Here is a 23,673-nt window from a genome sequence, read left to right on the forward strand (position 1 = left end):
GGGTTCCAGCAATTCTCTTGCCTCAGCCTCCCGAGTAGCTGGGATTATAGGTGCCTGCCACCATGCCCAGCTAATTTTTGCATTTTTAGTAGAGACGGGGTTTCACCATATTGGCCTGGCCGGTCTCAAACTCCTGTAGCAGCAAAATACAAGTTCCAGAATACCAATGAAACCTCAGCATTTCTTGGTATCTTAATGATACTAATACTGCTCTCAGTAGAAGAAAACAGGGCATTGTTGTGAAACTAGCATAATCAACCTGGGAAACCAGAAGCAGAGCCAGGACTCCACCAATCACTTGCTGTTTCTCAGACGATTAAATGCTTTCCAGCAGTGAGAAGAAAGCATTGTGGCTGTTGTTCCTTATGAAAGAGAATGTTTGGCAGCTTGCTAATAACTAGTAACCGGTAAGAGTTAGCAATGGGGTGGGAAATGCTTGATAAAAAGATTGAAGTGCAGTTCAACCTGAAAACTCTCGGTGGTTCTCAAACCTAGCTACCTATTAGAATCACCTGGTGTAATGTGTTGGTGCCCAAGTGGGCCAGGTAAGTGTCCACACAGAGGGGTGGCCTAGAATGGAGAGTGAGAACCAAGCAGGGAGAGAAAGGTATTTGAGCAGAGGAGTGAATGGCAGCAAAAATGACAGATCGGCCACATGCATGGGGAATAAGTAAAAATATTAAAGATAGTAGAAACCAGGTTTCTCACCACCAGAGAGGAGAGTTACAAACATGGGAAGGGAAAAAATGAAAATGATCCCTGTCATGAGGTAGCACCATGAACACATGGTTTTCATTCCACATAGAAATGAGCACACACACATTCCCTGGCTGTGTCCACTGAGAGCATGCAGAGCAGTGGCACCCCAACGGCAATGAGCACACCTAGCATCCAGATCTTGCTTTCTAAATATCAAGATTTAGACTTTCCACTAAAAGGATCCAGAGCTCCCTGGGTAAATGGCCGATTCCAGGGTTAGAGCAGAGGAAGAACACTATCTTGTGCCAGAAAGCAAGGAAACGCGTGAAGAAATGATGGGGACGAGTTAAAAAGACACAAGTCAGCTTGAATAGTCTCCCACTGGCGAAACTGGTAATTTTTTTTTTTTTGAGACAGGGTCTCACTCTGTCACCCAGGCCAGAGTGCAGTGGCATGAACATGGCTCACCATGGCCTTGATCTCCCCAGCCCAGGTGATGCTCCTGCCTCAGCCTCCCAGGTAGCTGAGACTACAGGCACATGCCACCATGCCTGGCTAATTTTTTTTTTTTTTTTTTTTTTTTTTTTTTGAGACGGAGTCTCACTCTGTCACCCAGGCTGGAGTGCAGTGGCGTGATCTTGGCTCACTGCAATTTCCGCCTCCCAGGTTCAAGCAATTCTCCTGCCTCAGCCTCCCAAGTAGCTGGGATCACAGGCGCCCACCACCACACCCGGTTATGCCCAGCTAATTTTTTGTAGAGATGAGGTTTCACCATGTTGCCCAGGCTAGTCTTGAACTCTTGGGCTCAAGTGATCCTCCCAACTAGGCCTCCGAAAGTGCTGGGATTATAGGTGTGAGCCACCATGCCTGGCCTCAAACTGGTAATAATTTGAGCATCAAAATAAACAACAGCGTCGGATTATAATCCACTGCATGAGTCTGTACAAATACAAATACATGGAAAGTCTGATGAACAGAATATTCACAGTTTCAGAGCACATCCCAGCAAAATACTAATTCAAAGAGGAAAAGAGTAACTTTATAGTTAAGAAACCTGGCAAACACCACCTGCATCAAATGACCCAAGTATGAACAGTAATGGGACAAATGGCTGCATGTGCCACCAGACAGCATGCAACAGACAGAAGCAGACTGATGAGACATGAAAACCAAATGTAACCTGTGAGTGTGAACTGGGCTGTTTTGCTAAAAAGGACATTATTGGGACAAATGGAAAAACCTCAATAGGGTCTGAGAGTGAGATGGCAATAATGTGTAAATGATCATTTCCTGATTTGGATGGGTACACTGTGGTCATGTAGGAGAATGCTTGTATAACACTACAGCATTGGGGAGTGATGTAACATTAAGTTTCAAGTGATTTCAAGAAAAGTTCTTTATGTTGTATCCCCAATTTTTCCATAAGTTTGTGTTTCAAAATAATAATAATAATAATAATAATAATCCATTGATAACTGTGCTCGCTTCAGAGAAATTAAATAAAAATCCTGAGGGTTGAATACAAAAAACAAAACTAAATAAAAGCAAAATGGGTCAGGCATGGTGGCCTACGTCTGTAGTCCCAATGCTTTGGGAGGCCCAGGGAGGAGAAATGCAAGTTCAGGAGTCTGAGACCAGCCTGGGCATATATGGTGAAATCACATCTCTGCAAAAAATATAAAAATTAGCCAATGTGGTGGCATGTGCCAGTAGTCCCAGCTACTTGGGAGGCTGAGGCAGGAGAATCACTTGAACTCAGCAGGTGGAGGTTGTGGTGAGCCGAGATCGCACCACTGCACTCCAGCCTGGGCGACAGAGTAAGACTCTTTCTCAAAAAAAAAAGAAAAAAGGCTGGGTGCAGTGGCTCATGCCTGTAATCCCAGCACTTTGGGAAGCCAAGGCGGGCAGATCACCTGAGGTCAGGAGTTTGAGAACAGCCTGGTCAACACGGTGAAACCCCATCTCTATGAAAAATGCAAAAATTAGCCAGGTACACTGCATGCCTGTAATCCCAGCTACACAGGAGGCTGAGGCAGGAGAACGGCTTGAACCCAGGAGGCGGAGGTTGCAGTGAGCCAAGATTGTGCCATTGTACTCCAGCCTGGGTGACAATAGCGAAACTCCGTATCAAAAAAAAAACAAAAGAAAAAAAAGCATAAAAAAAGTACATACACATGCACACAAACATGTACACACCCCCTACCCAAGGAAGGGCTTTAGTGACCTGTGGGGTGTGTGACATTTTATTTTTGTTTGTTTCTGCCTGGAAGAGTGGCTCATTTTATGTTCTATTTTTTTTTGGCGAGTAGAAATAACAAAAGGGTGGGAGAATGCCTCTTCATCCAGTTGTTGTTGTTGTTGTTGTTTTTTAAGATGGAGTCTCGCTCTGTCACCCAGGCTGGAGTGCAGTGGCGTGATCTCGGCTCACTGCAACCTCCGCCTCCTGGGTTCAAGCGATTCTCCTGCCTCAGCCACCCGAGTAGCTGGGACTACAGGCACGTGCCACCACGCCTGGCTAATTTTTTGTATCAGTAGAGGCGGGGTTCCACTGTGTTAGCCAGGATGGTCTAGATCTCCTGACCTCATGATCCGCCCGCCTCGGCCTCCCAAAATGCTGGGATTACAGGCGTCAGCCACCACGCCTGGTCAATCCCCTGTTTTTTAAGAAGGGATGCAAGGTTCTTAGAATGGGGGGAAAATTGAGAAGAAAGCCTGACAGAAAAATACTTTGAAAAAGTAGAATACGATCAGTGAGTGCTAGGTGCGGTGGTTCATGCCTATAATCCCAGCACTTTGGGAGGCTGCGGCAGGCGGATCACCTGAGGTCAGGCGAACACCTGAGGTCAGGAGTTCGAGACCAGCCTGGGCAACATGGTGAAACCCCATCTCTACTAAAAACACAAAATTAGCCAGGTGTGGTGGTGCACGCCTATAATCCCAGCTACTTGGGAGGCTAATGCAGGAGAATCGCCTGAACCGGGGAGGCAGATGTTGCAGTGAGCCAAGATGGCGCCATCGCACTCCAGCCTGGGTGACAGAGTGAGACTCTGTCGCAAAAAAAAAAAAGAAAAAGAAAATCAGTGAGAACTAGCAGAAAACAATGAGACTGAGGCTTGTGAATCTGGACAGAGCTTGTCTTATATGAGACATCAGAATGCACAGTTGTCACACCTATGAATGGAGAAGCTAGGCCTGGAAGTTAGTGTGTAAGTGATACAGGCAAAATGCACGATTACCTATACAAGCGAGGACAGGTAACAAGATGGAATTTGCTGCTAGACACAGCCCCACTTTTATTAATGCCACCAACATTTACCGGTGGAAATATGGTGCCATGTGCATCCGGCACTATGCTAGGTGCTAGGGGAATAAGACAAGTTGTCTGCCATCATAGATGGTCATAGGAATAATAACCTCTCACTTGTTAAGTTCTTACTACATGCCAAGCAGCATTTCCCAAACTGATGTGGCCACACAACTGTTGTAACATCTCTTGGAAGTAGTTCGGCAAGAGGGATAGTGGGCTTCATAGCAATTTGTAAAGGATTATAGTTGACCATGAGTTTAGCTGAGTAAACCACAGTATGCTACAGCTGCTAAAAGAGCTCATGAAATCTTCGGCTGCATCAAAAACATACAAGATATGCTATGGTGTGCTTTCTGCAATTAAGACAACGCATTATCTTCACTCCTGAGGACTCACTTTAACGATGACACTTACAAACCAAAGGGCATTTACAGGCAAATCACCCGGATGCTGAGGGATTATAGAGACTAAGACATCTGGGGGAACTAAGAACTGGGTCTGTTTGTCCTGATAAGTTCCAGGGTCTCAAGCCATTAACACTGGAGCCAAACAAAAGTGAAATGAGCCTTCCCAGGAGGTAGTGGGCTGCCTAAATATCTTTGAAATCATTTTTAAGTCTCAGCTCTGTGAAATGCCCAACATGAGACTTAGGTATTCTAGGTACCTATGGTAGATTGTGGGCACTGTTTGCTGTCTTGATTAATAAAAACAAACATGTGGACTGCTTTGTTTTCCATAGTCTCTCCCTCTTGATATGAGAGGTGCGGTCAGAGGCACACTGCAGAAATAATCTATGTCACCCTCCGGGGAAGAGTCACAATACAGGTGACTACTAAAGGTTCTGAGAAGTCAAGTCCTCTGGTAAAGAAATCCAGGTCTGGCACGGCAGTGGCTCACACCTGTACTCCCAGCATTTTGGGAGGCTGAGGCAGGAAGATCACTTGAGCTCAGGACTTTGAGACCAGCTTGGGCAACAGAGTGAGACCCTGACTCTACAAGAAATAAAAAATTAGCTGGGCATGGTGGCATGTGCCTGTAATCCCAGCTACTCATAGGGAGGCTGAGGTGGGAGAATTGCTTGAGCCTGGGAGGTTGAGGCAGCAGTGAGCCATGATCACACCACTGTATTCCAGCCAGGGCAACAGAGAGATACCTACTCTTAAAAAGAAAAAAACTCACGGCCGGGTGTGGAGGCTCACGCCTGTAATCCCAGCACTTTGGGAGGCCGAGGCAGGCAGATTGCGAGGTCAAGAGATTGAGACCATCCTGGCCAACACGGTGAAACCCTGTCTCTACTAAAAATACAAAAATTAGCTGGGTGTGGTGGCGTGCACCTGTAGTCCCAGCTACTCAGGAGGCTGAGGCACAGGAGAATCGCTTGAACCCAGGAGGTGGAGGTTGCAGTGAGCCGAGATCGCACCATTACACTCCAGCCTGGGTGACAGAGTGAGACTCCGTCAAGAAAGAAAGAAGGGAAGGGAGGAAGGGAGGAAGGAAGGAAGGGAGGAAGGAAGGAAGGAAAGAAGGAAGGAAGAAAGAAGAAAATTGAGCACAGCAACTCTCAAACATTTATCTATTTGTATTCCTGGACAATTTTTTTTTTTTTTTTGAGACGGAGTCTCGCTCTGTCACCCAGGCTGGAGTGCAGTGGCGCCATCTCGGCTCACCGCAAGCTCCACCTCCTGGGTTCACGCCATTCTCCTGCCTCAGCCTGCCGAGTAGCTGGGACTACAGGCGCCTGTCACCACGGCTGGCTAATTTTTTATATTTTTAGTAGAGATGGGGTTTCACTGTGTTAGCCAGGATGGTCTTGATCTCCTGACCTCGTGATCCGCCTGCCTCGGCCTCCCAAAGTGCTGGGATTACAGGCGTGAGCCACCGCGCCCGGCCTCCTGGACTATTTTAAGGCATCGTATACTGTGAAAATCCTCTGGGAAACACTGGGCAAATGTCACAGGCCAAGGCCAAGGCCAAGGCAGGAAAGGACTTGTGATTTCCCTACTGTCATCAGAATGAGGGCCTCAGAGGGTGCTTGTGATGTACCAGCAGGACCCCATCTCGGTCACAGCATTAGACTGCCACAAGGAAGGGTTAAGCTACTAATATGCAGTTTGAAATCCAGAGCAAGAGTTTTGTTTTCTCAAGTGTTCCTAGTTAATGATGCATTAACTATCTGTTCAGAAAAAGTGTTTCAAAGGAGTAAAGTTGTGCTTCTGTGTGTCAGGGAGGAAAAGTCTGGAGACCGTATATTTGTGTCTGACAGCTTGTTTTTGTTTTGTTATGGAAATTTTCAACAAAACACACGTGGAGCGACAAGAACAATGAAGCCCATGTACCTATGACCTACCTACCATGAGTATCAGCATTTCACTGGTTGGGTTCCATCTATCTTCCCCTCCCCTGCACACACGCTTTTCTTTGGGAATGGGTTGGAATATTTTAAGGCAAATGTGAGACATCACATTCTTTCATTTGTAAATACTTCAGCAAGCATTTCTTTTTCTTTTTTTTTTTGAGATGGAGTTTCGCTCTTGCTGCCCAGGCTGGAGTGCAATGGCGTGATCTTGGCTCACCACAACCTCCGCCTCCCGGGTTCAAATGATTCTCCTGCCTCAGCCTCCCGAGTAGCTGGGATTACAGACATGTGCCACCATGCTCGGCTAATTTTTGTATTTTTGGTAGACGTGGGGTTTCACCAGGTTGGCCAGGCTGGTCTCAAACTCCTGACCTCAGGTGATCCACCCGCCTCGGTCTCAGAAAGTGATGGGATTACAGGTATGAGCCATCGCGCTCAGCTTCAGCAAGCATTTCTAACAGATAAGGACTTATAAATAATAACTATAATTTCTAAATAATCCTCAACAAATTAGTAGGAGGAAACTGGCGTCATATTGAAATATTTGATGGGCAGGTTACCCTGTGACAAATTAGAAACATTGATTGCCAAATACCAATTCTCAGACAGTTTCAAAAAATCTAAAATTGGCCAGGCGCGGTGGCTCACGCCTGTAATCCCAGCACTTTGGGAGGCTGAGGTGGGCGGATCACCTGAGGTCAGGAGTTTGAGACCACCCTGACCAACGTGGAGAAACCCCATCTCTACCAAAAATATAAAAATTTGGCCAGGCACGGTGGCTCAAGCCTGTAATCCCAGCACTTTGGGAGGCCGAGACAGGCGGATCACGAGGTCAGGAGATCGAGACCATCCTGGCTAACACGGTGAAACCCCGTCTCTACTAAAAAATACAAAAAACTAGCCGGGCAAGGTGGCGGGCGTCTGTAGTCCCAGCTACTCGGGAGGCTGAGGCAGGAGAATGGCGTAGACCCGGGAGGTGGAGCTTGCAGTGAGCCGAGATCTGGCCACTGCACTCTAGCCTGGGCGATTCCCTCTCAAAAAAAAAAAAAAAAAAAAAAGTCTAAAATTACCATCAACAGTGAAGGGGGCGGTCCACAATTGTAAAGAACCAAAACTGTGGACAGCTACATGCCTGCTATGAGCACCCCAGGCCACTGGCCTCAGGCTCTAGCCACTCAGGGCCTCTTGCTGGTCTTGAGAGCCACAGCAGGAGCCCAGCATGTGGCTCAGGGTGATTCAAAGGGTCTTCAAGTTGATGGAGGCTGCAAGTGTAAAGGCCACCTGCACCCCGGAGCTTGGGTACCCTTCCCTCAGAGTCAGTTACTCAGAACAGGCACAGCCTCAAATTCTGAGGGAAGAGCTTGACACACACACACACAAGCATATATGCATACACATTATATATACAAACTCTTCAAAATTCGATTGTACCAGGAGTGTGGGTAGCTCTCCTCTATAACCTCAACAACTTGAGAGGCTGAGGCAGGAAGACTGCTTCAGGCCAGGAGTTCAAAACCGGCCTGGGCAACATAGTGAGACCCTCTCTCTAAAAAAGTTAAAAACAGTACTAGGCAGGCATAGCAGCACAGGCCTCTGAGCGACTTGGGAGGCCGAGGCAGGAAAATCACTTGAGTCCAGGAGGTCAAGGCTGCAGTAAGCTATTGTGCCACTGCATTCCAGAGATCCTGTCTCTAAAAAATAATAATTTTTAAAATAAAAAGTCAATTCCTATGATTTTGTGAGCATATGTAGTAAAACATAGATTAGATGGAACATTTTTAAAATATCCTTAACTAGGCTGGGCGTGGTGGCCTGTAATCCCAGCACTCTGGGAGGCCAAGGTGGGCAGATCACCGGAGGTCAGGAGTTCAAGATCAGCCTGGCCAACATGGTGAAACCCCGTCTCTATTAAAAATACAAAAAATAGCCTGGCGTTGTGGCACGTGTCTGTAATCCCAGCTACTTGGGAGGCTGAGGCAGGAGAACCGCTTGAACCTGGGAGGTGGGGAGGTGGTTACGATGAGCCAAGATCAAGCCATTGCACTCCAGCCTGAGTGACAAGAGCGTAACTCTGTCTCCAAAACAAAACAAAACACCTTAACTAAAAATATCTTAACTATAGCTATTTTAGACAAAGTCTAGCTGGGCGCGGTGGCTCACGCCTGTAATCCCAGCACTTTGGGAGGCTGAGGCGGGTAGATCACCTGAGGTCAGGAGTTCGAGACCAGCCTGGCCAACCTGGTGAAACTCTGTCTCTACTAAAAATACAAAAATTAGCTGGGTATGGTGGCGGGCGCCTGTAACCCAGCTACTCAGGAAGCTGAGGCAGCAGAATCACTTGAACCCAGAAGGCAGAGGCTGCAGTGAGCTGCGATCACGCCACTGGACTCCAGCCTGGGCGACAGAGTAAGATTCCATCTCAAACAAAAAAAAAAAGAAAGAAAGAAAGAAAAAGATAAAGTCAAAAGATGAAATTTGTAATTAGATTTTTTTTTTTTTTTTTTTTTGCCATAAAACATACTTTTCTTATGGGAGGGTTGGGGAGGACTCTAGAAATTTACCACTAATATGTTAATAATTATGGAGGGAAGATTTTCATTACAAAGAAAAAAAGATTCCATATAACTGTTATTCTAGTCTGGAAGAACACTTCCAGAGTGGTGTTTTCACAAACAGAAAACCTGTGCTGCTGTGTGAACCAAAAGGCTAGCAAATACTTGTTAAAACCACTATGTGGCTGGGTAAGCATAGCAAAACAAACGTGTTCATCTGTGCTCCCTCTGAAGATGTCAGGAAAGTAACAGAAAAGGAATTACATATGTAAAAACACAAGGACAAAGAGAATGAGAGAGGAGAGGACAGTGGAAGCTATCAAGGACAGTCAAGTGGAAAGCTGTCAAGTGGAAATGTCAAGGGCAGATAGTAATCTTTTTTTTTTTTTTTTTTTTTGAGACAGTCTCACTCTGTCGCCCAGGTTGGAGTGCAATGGCACAATTTCGGCTCACTGCAACCTCCGCCTTGGGTTCAAACAATTCTCCTGCCTCAGCCTCCGAGTACCTGAGATTACAGGCATGTGCCACCACACCTGGCTAATTTTTTGTATTTTTTTTTTCTAAGTAGAGACAGGGTTTCACTATGTTGCCCAGGCTGGTCTCAAACTCCTGAGCTCAGACAATCTGCCCGCCTTGGCCTCCCAAAGTGCTGGAATTACAGGCATGAGCAACCGTGCCCGGCCTAGGCAAACAGCAGTCTACTCTGTTGACCAGAGAAAACTGTACTGAGTTGCTTGCAGGAAGGGTGGAAGCCCAGAGAGCCCCTGGGCCTCCCATCTTGCCCTGCTCTGCTCTGCCCATGTCGGGAGGGGAGACAAGCTGCTCTACACTCAGGGACCGGTGGCGCAGTTGAGACTGGAGGTGTGACACCAAGGTCAAGCCACAGGGGTCAAGGGACAGTCTGCCTATCAACTGGCTCTTCCCATTGTCCTGCCTGCAGCCAGGCAGGAGGCCAGAGAGTCTTCTGGAGGCAAGCTACCTTCCCACAGCTACTGAGCCTCTCCAGGCCAAAAGGCTTGTCCCCACATTCAGTGGCCATGTACCCTTTCAGTATGGCACTTCTAATGCGAAGGGACAGGCAAGGAGAGCCTGCCACATAAAAGACAGAGCCCCAAACAAACAGAAGAGTCCCGAGGAAACAGTATAGAAAAAGGAGTCTTTCTTTTATTTGAGACAGGGTCTCACTCTGTTGCCCAGGTTGGAATGCCAGTGGCATGATCATGGCTCACTGCAGCGTTGACCTCCCAGGCGCAGGTGATCCTCCTGCCTCAGCTTCCTGAGTAGCTAGGACTAAAGGTGCGCACCACTACACCCGGCTAATTCTTGATTTCTTTGTAAAAATGGTGGTCTTGCTATGTTGCCTAGGCTGGTCTCGAACTCAGCCTCACGTGATCCTCCCGCCTCAGCCTCCCAAAGTGTTGAGATTACAGGCGTTGGCCACCGCACCCAGCTGAAAAAGGAGTCTTTTGAGAGAACCGTAACTCACGTTCTCGGGGAACAGTAAGATACTACACCCATATGACAAGGTTAAGAGAAAGGGAACACTGACAGAATAAGAAGGAACACTGACTCCAAACATGTGACAGCTTCAATACAAGGCACTGAACTAGAGGAGGCACAAAAGAGCTTGAGGTAGAACACTCAAGGGAGGCAGCAGCAGGGAAGGTGGCCCCTGCTGGCCGCACCACCAGGGCAGGCTTCCAGAATGCATCATGCATGCGCTGGAGCCTACGGGACAAGCTGGGATTTGTGGAGCCCAGAAGAGCCGTCCTAAGAAAAGCCTTAGGAAAGAGAGCAGGAACACTGTGGCTGGAGGGCAGAACCTGAATGGAAAACGCAACCAGCTTGGAAAAAGGATCCCGATGAGCCTCAGAGACCAGAATGTGATTCAGCGTGATGCAGCATGTTTGTGGTTTCTGTAGGGAAATGTGTTCTACCTTGTAACTGGGATAGAAAGGCACATTTCATCTCCACCCTGTATTTCCTGCCAAGTCAGCCCTTGGTTTTGATTCCAGGGTGCCCTGACCAGGGGAACTGCCAAAGGGCTGCAGGGCCTGCTTTTATGACCAGATAGAGACCTTTCTGGCCCCTTCTATCGTTAGGTGCTGATACTGAGCACATAACTGAGGCTGTGAGGAAACGCTGGGGAACACTCTGCTTACAGTTTAGGAACGAGGGCAAATCTCATCTTGCTCAGAAGCTCATCCTCCTGGAGCATGACCAGGGCCACGGGGTACATCTGATCAAAGTCGAAATTAAATTGCACGCCGGCCGGAGGGTCACGAAGGAAATTCCTCTTGTCCTTTGATAAAAAAAGAAAAAAACACAGGGTATTCCACAAAATGTGATTAATATGTAACAATGTTTCTTTGTTTTTGTTTTTTTGAGACAGAGACTTGTTCTGTCGCCCAGGCTAGAGTGCAGTGGCACAATCTCGGCTCTCTGCAACCTCCACCTCCTGGGTTCAGGCAATTCTCTTGCCTCAGCCTCCTGAGTAGCTGGGATTACAGGCGCGTGCTAGCACGCCTGGCTAATTTTTGTATTTTTAGTAGAGATGGGGTTTCGCCATGTTGGCCAGGCTGGTCTCAAACTGACCTCAAGTGATCCACCCACCTCGGCCTCCCAAAGTGCTGGGATTACAGGTGTGAGCCACTGCACCCAGCCTACTACATAACAATTTATCATAGACTGGAGAAGTATTATATTCTTTCTTTATTTTGAAACAGTCTTGCTCTGTTGACCAGCAGGAGTGCAGTGAGACTCTGTGTCAAAAAAAAAAAAAAAAAAATTAGAAGCGGGCAGGGCATAGTTGTCGCTCATGCCTATAATCCAGCACATTGGGAAGTTGGGCAAGAGGATCGCTTGAGGCCACGAGTTTGAGACCAACCTGGAAACATAGTGAGTGAGAACCCATCCCTACAAATTTTTTTTTTTTTTTTTTTGAGACGGAATCTTGCTCTGTCGCCCAGGCTGGAGTGCAGTGGCGTGATCTCGGTTCACTGCAAGCACCCCTTCCCGGGTTCACACCATTTTCCTGCCTCAGTCTCCCAAGTAGCTGGGACTACAGGCGCGTGCCACCACGCCCGGCTAAGTTTTTGTAGTTTTAGTAGAGACGGGGTTTCACTGTGTTAGCCAGGATGGTCTCGATCTCCTGACCTCGTGATCCACCCGCCTCGGCCTCCCAAACTCCTGGGATTACAGGCGTGAGCCACCGCACCCGGCTGTCACAAAAATTTTTAAAAATTAGCTGGGCATGGTGGCTTACACCTATCGTCCCAGCTACTTGGAAGGCTGAGGCCGGAGGATCACTTGAGCCCAGTTCAAGGCTGCAGTGAGCCATAATTATGCCACTGTACTCTATCCTGGATGACCAATTGAGAATATGTCTCTTAAAACAAAACAAAACAAAAAAAATTAAATTAAAATTTTGGCAGGGCATTGGTGGCTCACACCTGTAATCCTAGCACTTTGGGAGGCCAAGGCAGACGGACTGCTTCAGGTCAGGAGCTCGAGACCAGCCTGGCCAACATGGTGAAACCCTGTCTCTACTAAAAACACAAAAATTAGGCTGAGTGTGGTAGCTCACGCCTATAATCCCAGCACTTTGGGAAGCTGAGGCGGGGGTGGATCATGAGATCAGGAGTTCGAGACCAGCCTGGCCAACAGGGTGAAACCCTGTCTCTACTCAAAATACAAAAATTAGCAGGGCATGGTGGCGGGCACCTGTAACACCAGCTACTTGGGAGGCTGAGGCAAGAGAATCGCTTGAACGTGGGAGCAGGAGGTTGGTTGCAGTGAGCCGAGATCACGCCACTGCACTCCAGCCTGGGTGACAGAGCAAGACTCCATTTCAAAAAAAAAACACAAAAATTAGAATTAGCTGGGCATGGTGGTGCACACCTGTAGTCCCAGCTATTCAGGAGGCTGAGGAAGGAAAATCATTTGAACCCGGGAGGTGGAGGTTGCAGTGAGCCAAGATGGCACCACTACACTCCAGCCTGGGTGACAGCAAGACTCCACTTCAAAAAAAAAAAAAAAGTATGTGTACATTTTGTTATCATGTGTTAATGTGTACATTCCTAACATCTCAAAATATTTTAAAAACTGTAAAGAAAAATAAATTCTACTAAAGTCATATCAACAAGATACATCACAACAGGAAGAACGTATGTTCTATCTGGGGTACCACAAGATACTTACAGCTGATAAGGCCAAAATTTGTTGTTGAATTGTTTCTTCATCATTAGTGTCAACCCATGGGGGCACAGCTGCTTCTATACAGTTTTTAATGGTAAAGAAAAGAGAAAAAAATAGGTCATGGTGGTTACACTGCAGTCTATGGTTTCAAAGCATCAAAGTTTCTGCATGACCACTAAAAACAGCAATTTACCAGTAAGTTCCAAATATGAACATTAGCCCTAATAACCAGACATTATTATGAGTTGTATGCACATATGCATTTGATTAAAAAAAATTCTACTGAGGCTGGGCGTGGTGGCTTACACCTGTAATCCAGGCACTTTGGGAGGCCAAGGTGGGTGGATTGCTTGAGCCCAAGAGTTGGAGACCAGCTTGGGCAACATGACGAAACCTTGTCTCTACAAAAAAATACAAAAGTTAGCCAGATGTCGTGGTGCGTGCCTGTAGTCCTGGCTACTTGGGAGGCTGAGGTGGGAGGATCACCTGAATCCAGGAGTCGAGGCTGTAGTGAGCTGTGATTACGCCATTGCATTTCAGCCTGGGTGACAGAGTTGCGACCCTGTCTCAGAAAAAAACCAAAAACCAAAAAACTCAAATTATACAGTGGAGACACTGGACAACACCTTAATAAGGTGATCAAAATCAACATCACCAATGAGGGAGAGATGAATATCATGGCCCTCCAGATGCAACATCTTGAGGAGGACATCATCACCTATGTAGTATTCTGGCTAAAAATGGACAATCTGAGTCTAGTTATGAGGAAATATCAGATAAAGCCTGAACGAGGAAGAATCTACTAAAAAAAGGAAGAGCAGTATTTTCAAAAAAATATCATAAAAGACAAAGAAAGGTTGTTGGAATGTTCCTGATTAAAGAAGGCTAAGAGACATGACAAAGAATACAATACCTTATCCTCAACTGGATCCTATACTGAGGGGGACAAATGTCATAAAGGACATTATTGGGGCAACTAACAAAATTAACTGATGAACAGTAAAGCATTGCATCAATGTGAAATTTCCTAATGCCGTTAACTATACTATGGTTAGAAGAGAATATCCCTAATCTTATGAAATGTGTACCGAACATTTGTGTACCACAAGGAAAAAAGGGTACACAGACAGCAAGAGCTGGAGAGAGGGCGTGAATAAGACAAACAGAAAAAACTAGAGCAATTTAGGTACTGGTATATGGGTGTTGTCTCTACTATTTTTATTCTTGCGACTCTTCTGTAAATTAAAATTTTTTCCAAATAGAAAAATTTTTAGAAAGTTACTAAAAAAAAATGAAAGAAAAATGGGTAAGTATATTTCTGGAGTAAAAAAAAAAGTCACTGTACTTGATCATGATAAAAGGCGATGTTGTAAGACAGGTGATTAGGAATAAGAGGGTTTTCAGGAGCTTAAAAAAAAAAAGAAAGAAAGAAATGGACAAGTTGGAGGCAGTAAACAATAGGGCTGGAATCAAATCCTCAATGAGCCATTAGAAGCCCAATGCTGGGAATGCCAAGATCTAGCCCACCTTTTCTGGGGCTCACAGAGAGAGGTGATTAGAATCCAGCACTGTAAGTGCCGTGCCAGGTGACAAATGACAATCCTCTGGAGAGGTGAGACCTACAAGATTTTCTGGTGACCTGAGAGCCCAATCTTGGACTAGGAAGAGGAGGTCAGTGGTGGATGGCGGTGGGGGTGTTAATAGTGGAAACGAAAACAACGGCAAGCTCCTCTGAGGATCTCTCCATGTGGGCAGTGCAGAGCAGCTAGAGGGCAGAGTGAAGGCTGCAGATCTGCGAGATCGGCACAGAAGACACACAGGCAGGGGGCCCTTAATAACCTCATTCAGCAGCCCACAGCAGCAAGATTACGAAGGGAAGCAGAAGTCACAAAAATGTGGACTAATTCATGAGCCACTCAATCACTCCTGCTGCCTTAACACTAGATTCTAGCCCTACTGGTCTTGCAACACAAAGTGAAAAGGCAAATCTTGCAAAACGCATGGTGCTTCACGAAGTCAAAGTAAAGTGACAATGGGATAGCTGCCTACATCACCACAAAGCAAATAAGGAGGACCTGGCAGTTAGGGCCCCTGTGCCTGAAGGAAACACAAGGCTGGTGACCCAGAAAGTGCTTTAAAAGAGAATGATTTGATCCCAGCTACTTGGGAGGCTGAGGCAGGAGAACTGCTTGAACCCGGGGGGCAGAGGTTGCAGTGAGCTGAGAAGGTGCACTGCACTCCAGCCTGGGGAACAGAGAGACTCCATCTCACAAAAAAAAAAAAAAAAGAGAGAATGAGTTGAAAACCAAAGGGGCAATTGAGGCAGGCCCTTGGAGAGCGAATGCTTTGCTGTCCTGGAATATTTTGGCAGAAATAGTCCCTTTACTATTATGCTCTGAGTCAGAGGGAAGACATATCATACCACAAGCCCACTGAGAGAAAAGTTACATGCATGTGTGGATGGACACAGGGACGGATGGGCAGATGAGCCCACGCTTCATTCTTTGGCTTGTCCCAAGTCAGCAAATGGTGGCAATTATAATCCAAATTCTATTAATGGTAAGATAATCTAAACATATTTGCACACTTTAAAGAAAAAATTAGGGTAAAGCCCCCAAACCATTTTTTCTCACACACTTGAGTCTCCATTCAAGTCTCTTTACCTTGGGTAGTCTCTCCTGGTGTTATTTATGCTCAGATCATGAGGCCCTCCTAAGATACTTGTATGAGGAGATGCTCCCTACCCCGAGTTCCTGAAATTACTCTTTTTAGAGTGACCAACGCCTCTTGGTTCCCCAACCCCAACGACGCTTCTTAGTTCCCTTCTCTCTAGGCCAGTTTCCTTATCTGGAAAATGGAGGTAACAGTAAGTACTTCATAGAGTTACTGTGATTATGAAGTGAAGAAATGCATGAAACGCATTTCCAAGGTGCCCTTCTCATGGTCATTGTAAGTGGACCTCCTGACCCTGCCTCCCATGGCTGACTGCTCTCCTGGAAACTCTACCCTCTCTGGGCTTCTGCTATTCTCTCTTCTAGTTGTCCACTCTCTTGGGTAAATGGGCACTGTTTTTATTTCTTTTTTGAGATGGAGTCTTGCTCTGTTGACCAGGCTAGAGTGCAGTGATATGATCTTGGCTCACTGAAACCTCTGCCTCCCAGGTTCAAGTGATTCTCCTGCCTCAGCCTCCCGAGGAGCTGGGATTACAGGCGCATGCCACTAGGCCCAGCTAATTTTTGTTTTTGGTTTTGAAGGCAAATTTCATTTTCATCACTTACCAGCTGAGCGACCTTCCGCAAATTACTTACCCTTGCCGACTGCATCTTTATTATTTATTTATTGAGACAGAGTCTCGCTCCATCACTCAGGCTGGAGTGTAGTGGCACAATCTCGGCTCACTGCAACCTCCACCTCTCAGGTTCAAGCAATTCTTGTGCCTCAGCCACCCAGACCCAGACAGCTGGGATTACAGGTGTGTGCCACCACGCCTGGCTAATTTTTGTATTTTTAGTAGAGATGTGGTTTCACCACACTGGCCAGGCTGCTCTCGAACTCCTGGCCTCAAGTGATCTGCCCACCTCAGCCTCCCAAAGTGCTGGAATTACAGGCATGAAGCTACCACGCCTGGCCCTGACTGCATCTTGAAATGAGATGTTATACATAAAATGCCTGCTGCTCAGCAGGCACTCAGTAACTGTCAATTCTTCCCCTCCTCCCCTCCCTAAACACTGTGGAGCTTCTGCACATCTCCCTTCATGCTTGACACACTTTCCACAGAGGAGCTCATCTACTCTCATGGTTTTTATGTGACTTGATAATAATCTGAATCATTAGATTGAATTCTCCTTCATGCTCCAAACAGGAATAAACTGCTGCAGGAGCCTGCTTATTTAATTCAGAGCCACACTGAGCAAAAGAACTTTCTGCAATGACAAAAATGTTCTATATCTGCATTGTCCAGTGCGGAAGTCATTAGCCATATGTAGTTATTGAGGACCTGAAACGTGGCTGATGCAATAAAAGAGGAAATTTTCCCCAGATAAAGCACTTGCATTCCCTTTCTGTTTTTCTACATGTTCCTATCTCTGGGATGTGTAACTCACTTAAAACTGAAGTTGAGGCCGGGCGCGTGGGCTCAAGCTGTAATCCCAGCACTTTGGGAGGCCGAGACGGGCGGATCACGAGGTCAGGAGATCGAGACCATCCTGGCTAACACGGTGAAACCCCGTCTCTACTAAAAAATACAAAAAACTAGCCGGGCGAGGGTGGCGGGCGCCTATGGTCCCAGCTACTCGGGAGGCTGAGGCAGGAGAATGGCGTAAACCGGGAGGCGGAGCTTGCAGTGAGCTGAGATCCGGCCACTGCACTCCAGCCTGGGCGACAGAGCGAGACTCCGTCTCAAAAAAAAAAAAAAAAAAAAAAAAAAACTGAAGTTGAATGCAAACCTTCCACCCCCCGCCCTCACAGTTCCTATCTCAGAGGCATCAGCTCCTACAGCAAGTCCCCAAGCCAGGATCACTTTTGTTGCTTCCAAATAATCACTAAGTGATGCTAATTTGTATACCTCACTTGTCTAAAAGAGTTGCCTCATGCTTTTGAGTTCACCTAGGTGCAAGAATGCCGATGGAAATTCACCATGGGAATAACTGTGGCACAACTCGAACTGAATTGTTTTCTACTACTTTTTTTTTTGAGACAGGGTCTCACTCTGTAGTCCAGGCTGGAATACAGTGGCATGATTATAGCTCACTGCAGCCTCAAACTCACAAGCTCCAACGATCCTCCTGCCTCAACCTCCCAAGTAGCTGGGACTACAGGTGTGCACCACCACATCCATCCGGCTAATTTCTTATTTTTTGTAGAGATAGGGTCTCACTATGTTGCCCAGGCTGGTCTTGAACTTCAGGCTCAAGTGATCCTCCTGCCTTGGCCTGCCAAAGTGTTGGGATTACAGTTATACTACTTTTGCGAAATCGAAAGACACGACGTTGGTTTTGTTTGGGTGCTACCAAATGGTAAGAGTAGGCATGCTGAGGCTTATAACTTCAAACATATAAAGAGGCAACTCTTAGCAGTAATGTATTGAGTACGTTCTCCAAACACTGTGACTCTACGGCCCTCTGTCACTGCAGGTGCAGTCACTCGCCTCCCTGGGAAGCTCTTCCATTTTTTCTCCTGAAGAGAGCGGGAAGGGAGCCACCACTTGCTAAATGCCTGTCATGTGCATACCGAGCACTGTGCTGGGCATGTGGTAGAAAGTCAGAACTGAGGCCAGGCACGGTGGCTCATGCCTATAATCCCAGTACTTTGGAAGGCTGAGGCAGGCAGATCACGAGGTCAGGAGTTTGAGACCAGTCTGGCCAACATGGCAAAACCCTGTTTCTACTAAAAATACAAAAAAAATAGCTGGGCGTGGTGGCATGCGCCTGTAATCCCAGCTACTCGGGAGGCTAAGGCAGGAGAATTGCTTGAACCCGGGAGACAGAGGTTGCAGTGAGCCGAGATCACGCCATTGCACTCCAGCCTGGGTGACAGAGCAAGACTCAGTCTCGATGGGGGTAAAAAAAAGAGAAAATCAGGCCGGGCGCGGTGGCTCACGCCTGTAATCCCAGCACTTTAAGAGGCCGAGGTGGGCGGATCACAAGGTCAGGAAATCGAGACCATCCGGGCTAACACGGGAAACCCATCTCTACTAAAAATACAAAAAATTAGCCGGGCGTGGTGGCAGGTGCTGTAGTCCCAGCTACTCGGGAGGCTGAGGCGGGAGAATGGTGTGAACCTGGGAGGCGGAGCTTGCAGTGAGCTGAGATAGCTCCACTGCACTCCAGCCTGGGCGACAGAGTGAGACTCCGTCTCAAAAAAAAAAAAAAAAAATCAGAACTGAAAGCGTACTTGCCCCTTTCACAGCCAGCTCCCTAGTGGGGCTGGCACTGGCAGCCCTCACCTAGAAATAATCTAGTCCCTTCCTTTAAATCATGGAAGTTTATGGGTTTGTCTCCTTCACTAGTCTTTGTGCTCCCCAAAGGATGGGGCCATTGCATATGCATTTTTGTGTTCTCAGAGCCTCAGTGTGGTATCTAGCACATAACAGGTGCTCAATAAAACTTGGCAGGTTAATTAAGACAAACCTATACCATACCTGACTTCTTTGTATGTTGCTCTTCAACAAATTTTTTCTGTTCCTTCTGAAAATCTCCTATAATTGTCTGTTAAAACAAATACATAGTCAAATTAAATAGCAATATATCTAAGGTTGAATTGATGACTTCCTTAGTTCAAATATTGACCAACATAAACGAAATACTATAGGCCCATTGCAAAAAACAAACTCACTCCTTAGAGTCTTAAAAGGGTTGTTCCTAATGGGTTAGGACCTTAGTCGCATGATGCAAAGGCATCAATATATCCTCAAACAGTTATAAAGTTAAACTCACAATATGAAAAGTTGGCCGCCGGGCGCGGTGGCTCAAGCCTGTAATCCCAGCACTTTGGGAGGCCGAGACGGGTGGATCACGAGGTCAGGAGATCGAGACCATCCTGGCTAACACGGTGAAACCCTGTCTCTACTAAAAAATACAAAAAACTAGCCGGGCGAGGTGGCGGGCGCCTATAGTCCCAGCTACTCGGGAGGCTGAGGCAGGAGAATGGCATAAACCCGGGAGGCGGAGCTTGCAGTGAGCTGAGATCCAGCCACTGCACTCCCGCCTGGGTGACAGAGCGAGACTCCGTCTCAAAAAAAAAAAAAAAAAAAAAAAGAAAAGTTGCCAGGCGTGGTGGCTTATGCCTATAATCCCAGCACTTGGGGAGGGCGAGGCAGGTGGATCAGTTGAGGCCAGGAGTTCGAGACCAGTTTTGGCCAACATGGTGAAACCTCATCTCTACTAAAAATACAAAAATTAGCTGGGTGTGGTAGCGCATGCTGGTAATCCCAGCTACTTGGGAGGCTGAAGCAGGAGAGTTGCATGAACCCAGGAGGCAGAAGTTGCAGTGAGCTGAGATCACACCACTGCACTCCAGCCTGGCTGACAGAGCGAGACTCCTTCTCAAAACAAACAAACAAACAAACAAAAAACATGAACAGTTTAGTATAACCCCCAAGTATCAATGTATTGATTGTAATATATTAAAATAAAAACAGCTATTTAAACCAAGTACTGTAATTTATATGATACTTACGTGTTACACAAAGAGAGGAAAAAAACGAAAATCTCAACAATTAACATTTTTATCAGAATATGATATTCTACTTAGGTTAAAAAATGTTCGGCTGGGCGCGGTGGCTCAAGCCTGTAATCCCAGCACTTTGGGAGGCCGAGACGGGTGGATCACGAGGTCAGGAGATCGAGACCATCCTGGCTAACACGGTGAAACCCCGTCTCTACTAAAAAAATACAAAAATCTAGCCAGGCGAGGTGGCGGGCGCCTGTAGTCCCAGCTACTCCGGAGGCTGAGGCAGGAGAATGGCGTAAACCCGGGAGGCGGAGCTTGCAGTGAGCTGAGATCCGGCCACTGCACTCCAGCCCGGGCGACAGAGCGAGACTCCGTCTCAAAAAAAAAAAAAAAAAAGGTTCATAAGAAGAAGAAACAATCAAGAGGAAACAATGAATTCATACATTTCTACTTCCAAAAGATAATGAATGTACCTTGTCAATGATGCCATCTATTTTCCTTCTTCTACGGATTTCTTTATTGTTGTGCTGTTTCAGCAACTGATTCAGTTATCTTTTTTGTGGCAGCAGACGCAAAGTTAAATAAATAGTCTGTAAAGAATAAAAAGAATCTGTGGTTATTATGTTTGAGATTTTTCCCTTAAAGAGATCTTAGGAGAATCTAAAGCATTAGGGCATGTTCCTTTTTCATAAGGACTTGAAACAAGGAATGAGAAGCACTGACAGTGTTGAAAAGCACCACTTTCTTGGTGGACTGGTCAACCATACGGGGCCTTTCATTCATCTCTTTTTGTTTTCTTGTCTTTTGAGACAGTCTCGCCCTGTCACACAGGCTAGAGTGCAATGGCGTGATCTCAGCTCACTGCAACCTCTGCCTCCAGGTTCAAGTGATTCTCCTGCCTCAGTCTCTCGAGTACCTGGGACTACAGGCACCTGCCACCACGCCTGGCTAATTTTTTTGGTATTTTCAGTAGAGACAGGGTTTCACCATGTTGGTCAGGCTGGTCTCGAATTCCTGGCCTCGAATGATCTGCCGCCTCAGCCTCCCAAAGTGCTGGGATTACAGGCATGAGCCACGGCGCCCGGCCTCATTCATCTCTTTCAAAGACCCTTACCATACTCTTCCCAGTAGCTGCTTCAAACTTCTCTTGCTCTTCTCAAGTCTCTGGTTCTAATTTATCTCAGTAAATAATCTACCCTCCTACTTTGCCAGTAAGAACAAGGCTCCTTTATACTTTCCTTCCTTTCTAGATCTCATGTATGCGATATTTATTTTCTCCTCCTTCCCTCCTGTTCAAAGAAAAAATGCCCCTCCTTTCTCAATTAACATGTCCCAAGATAAATCTGGGGGAATTTTTTTTTTTTTTTTGAGACAAAGTCTTGCTCTGTCGCCCGGGCCAGAGTGCAGTGGCCGGATCTCAGCTCACTGCAAGCTCCGCCTCCCGGGTTCACGCCATTCTCCTGCCTCAGCCTCGAGTAGCTAGGACTATAGGCGCCCGCCACCTCGCCCGGCTAGTTTTTTGTATTTTTTAGTAGAGACGGGGTTTCACCGTGTTAGCCAGGATGGTCTCGATCTCCTGACCTCGTGATCCACCCATCTCGGCCTCCCAAAGTGCTGGGATTACAGGCTTGAGCCACCGCGCCCAGCCGGGAATTTTAAATAATAAATAGAAATATTGCTAAGCCCTAGTAGAAACAGAAATCTTTTTTTTTTTTTTTTTTTTTGAGATGAAGTCTCACTCTGTCACCCAGGCTGGAGTGCAGTGGCCGGATCTCAGATCTCAGTTCACTGCAACCTCCACCTCCCAGGTTTAAGTGGAAGTGGGTAGCTGGGATTACAGGCGCCTGCCACCACACAAGGCTAATTTTTGTATTTTTAGTAGAGATGGGGTTTCACCATGTTGGCCAGGCTGGTCTCAAACTCCTGACCTCAGGTGATCCGCCTGCCTGGGCCTCCCAAAGTGCCGGGATTACAGGTGTGAGCCACCGAGCCTGGAATAGAAATCATTCTTACTAATAATGAGCAAATATGTAGAACAAGATTAAAAGTGGAACCCATGGCCGGGCGCGGTGGCTCAAGCCTGTAATCCCAGCACTTTGGGAGGCTGAGATGGGCGGATCACGAGGTCAGGAGATCAAGACCATCCTGGCTAACACGGTGAAACCCCGTCTCTACTAAAAATACAAAAACTAGCCGGGCGAGGTGGCGGGCGCCTGTAGTCCCAGCTACTCGGGAGGCTGAGGCAGGAGAATGGCGTAAACCCGGGAGGCGGAGCTTGCAGTGAGCTGAGATCTGGCCACTGCACTCCAGTCCGGCGACAGAGCGAGACTCCGCCTCAAAAAAAAAAAAAAAAAAAAAAAAAAGTGGAACCCATAAAACTTCCAGTTTTTACAAAACAAAACCACAGGTGGCCGGGCGCGGTGGCTCAAGCCTGTATCCCAGCACTTTGGGAGGCCGAGACGGGCGGATCACGAGGTCAGGAAATCAAGACCACCCTGGCTAACACGGTGAAACCCCGTCTCTACTAAAAAAAATACAGAAAACTAGCCGGGCGATGGTGGCGGGCGCCTGTAGTCCCAGCTACTCGGGAGGCTGAGGCAGGAGAATGGCGTAAACCGGGAGGCGGAGCTTGCAGTGAGCTGAGATCCGGCCACTGCACTCCAGCCTGGGCGACAGAGCGAAACTCCGTCTCAACAAAAAAAAAAAAAAAAAAAAAAAAAAAACAAAACCACAGGATTAGCTTTCTGGAAGACCTGAAAAGACATATGTGTCAAGGTTCTATTGTACTATCAGGGTTCATTTGTAGACATGTATCATTTCAAAGTCCACATCCTACAGAATCCAGGCTGCCGAAAGAGACTTGAGGCAGGTCTTGAAGCTACACCTGCTGGGGGATACCCCAGGCAACTGACGTCCTCCTCTCATGAGAAAGAGCTGGCACATTAGGGCAGTCTTGCCTCTCTTACTTACACCTGTTGAAGGGGCAGGCAGGTGGAGAAGGTCCCATAAGAATGGCAAAGGGAGCTGTGCACACCAGATTCCATCCTCATTCTGTGGGTGGTATTACTTCCAGGAAACCAGCAGACTGTATAGGTGTGCCTGGGAGCCAGTAATATTATCACTCCATCTGAATGACCCTTTCACCAGCTTCCCATTTAACAGTCTACTTCCTCCCACTGTGTCTGGTAGTGTTTATCTGTCAACCCCAACAAAACACCCCTAGGACATACCACAGGAAGCTACTTGCTACTTATCTCTGCTCTAGTTCTCATCTTTCTCCTTCTTCCTAGTCTATAGTCATATGATCACATGGAAATTCTTTACTACCTCCAAGGAGGCCTCCTTGGTTTGAAACGTTTTTGTCTGCTCTCTCTTTATCTGGCTAACTCTTC

The 23,673-nt window shown here is 46.9% G+C and overlaps 1 protein-coding gene across 1 annotated transcript in view; it reads right to left on the bottom strand.

Annotated features, from left to right (window-relative positions):
* The window catches only part of SYAP1 (synapse associated protein 1), a 46,126-nt gene that overhangs the window by 6,903 nt on the left and 15,550 nt on the right, over positions 1-23,673 (bottom strand). The window contains 6 exon segments of the mRNA XM_033200977.1: positions 11,077-11,216; positions 13,115-13,188; positions 19,251-19,317; positions 20,755-20,774; positions 20,777-20,806; positions 20,809-20,871. Coding sequence (XP_033056868.1) covers positions 11,077-11,216; positions 13,115-13,188; positions 19,251-19,317; positions 20,755-20,774; positions 20,777-20,806; positions 20,809-20,871 — 394 coding nt within the window.

The sequence above is a fragment of the Trachypithecus francoisi genome, unplaced genomic scaffold (genome assembly GCF_009764315.1).
Source record: "Trachypithecus francoisi isolate TF-2019V2 unplaced genomic scaffold, Tfra_2.0 Lachesis_group6, whole genome shotgun sequence".
NCBI lineage: Eukaryota > Metazoa > Chordata > Mammalia > Primates > Cercopithecidae > Trachypithecus > Trachypithecus francoisi.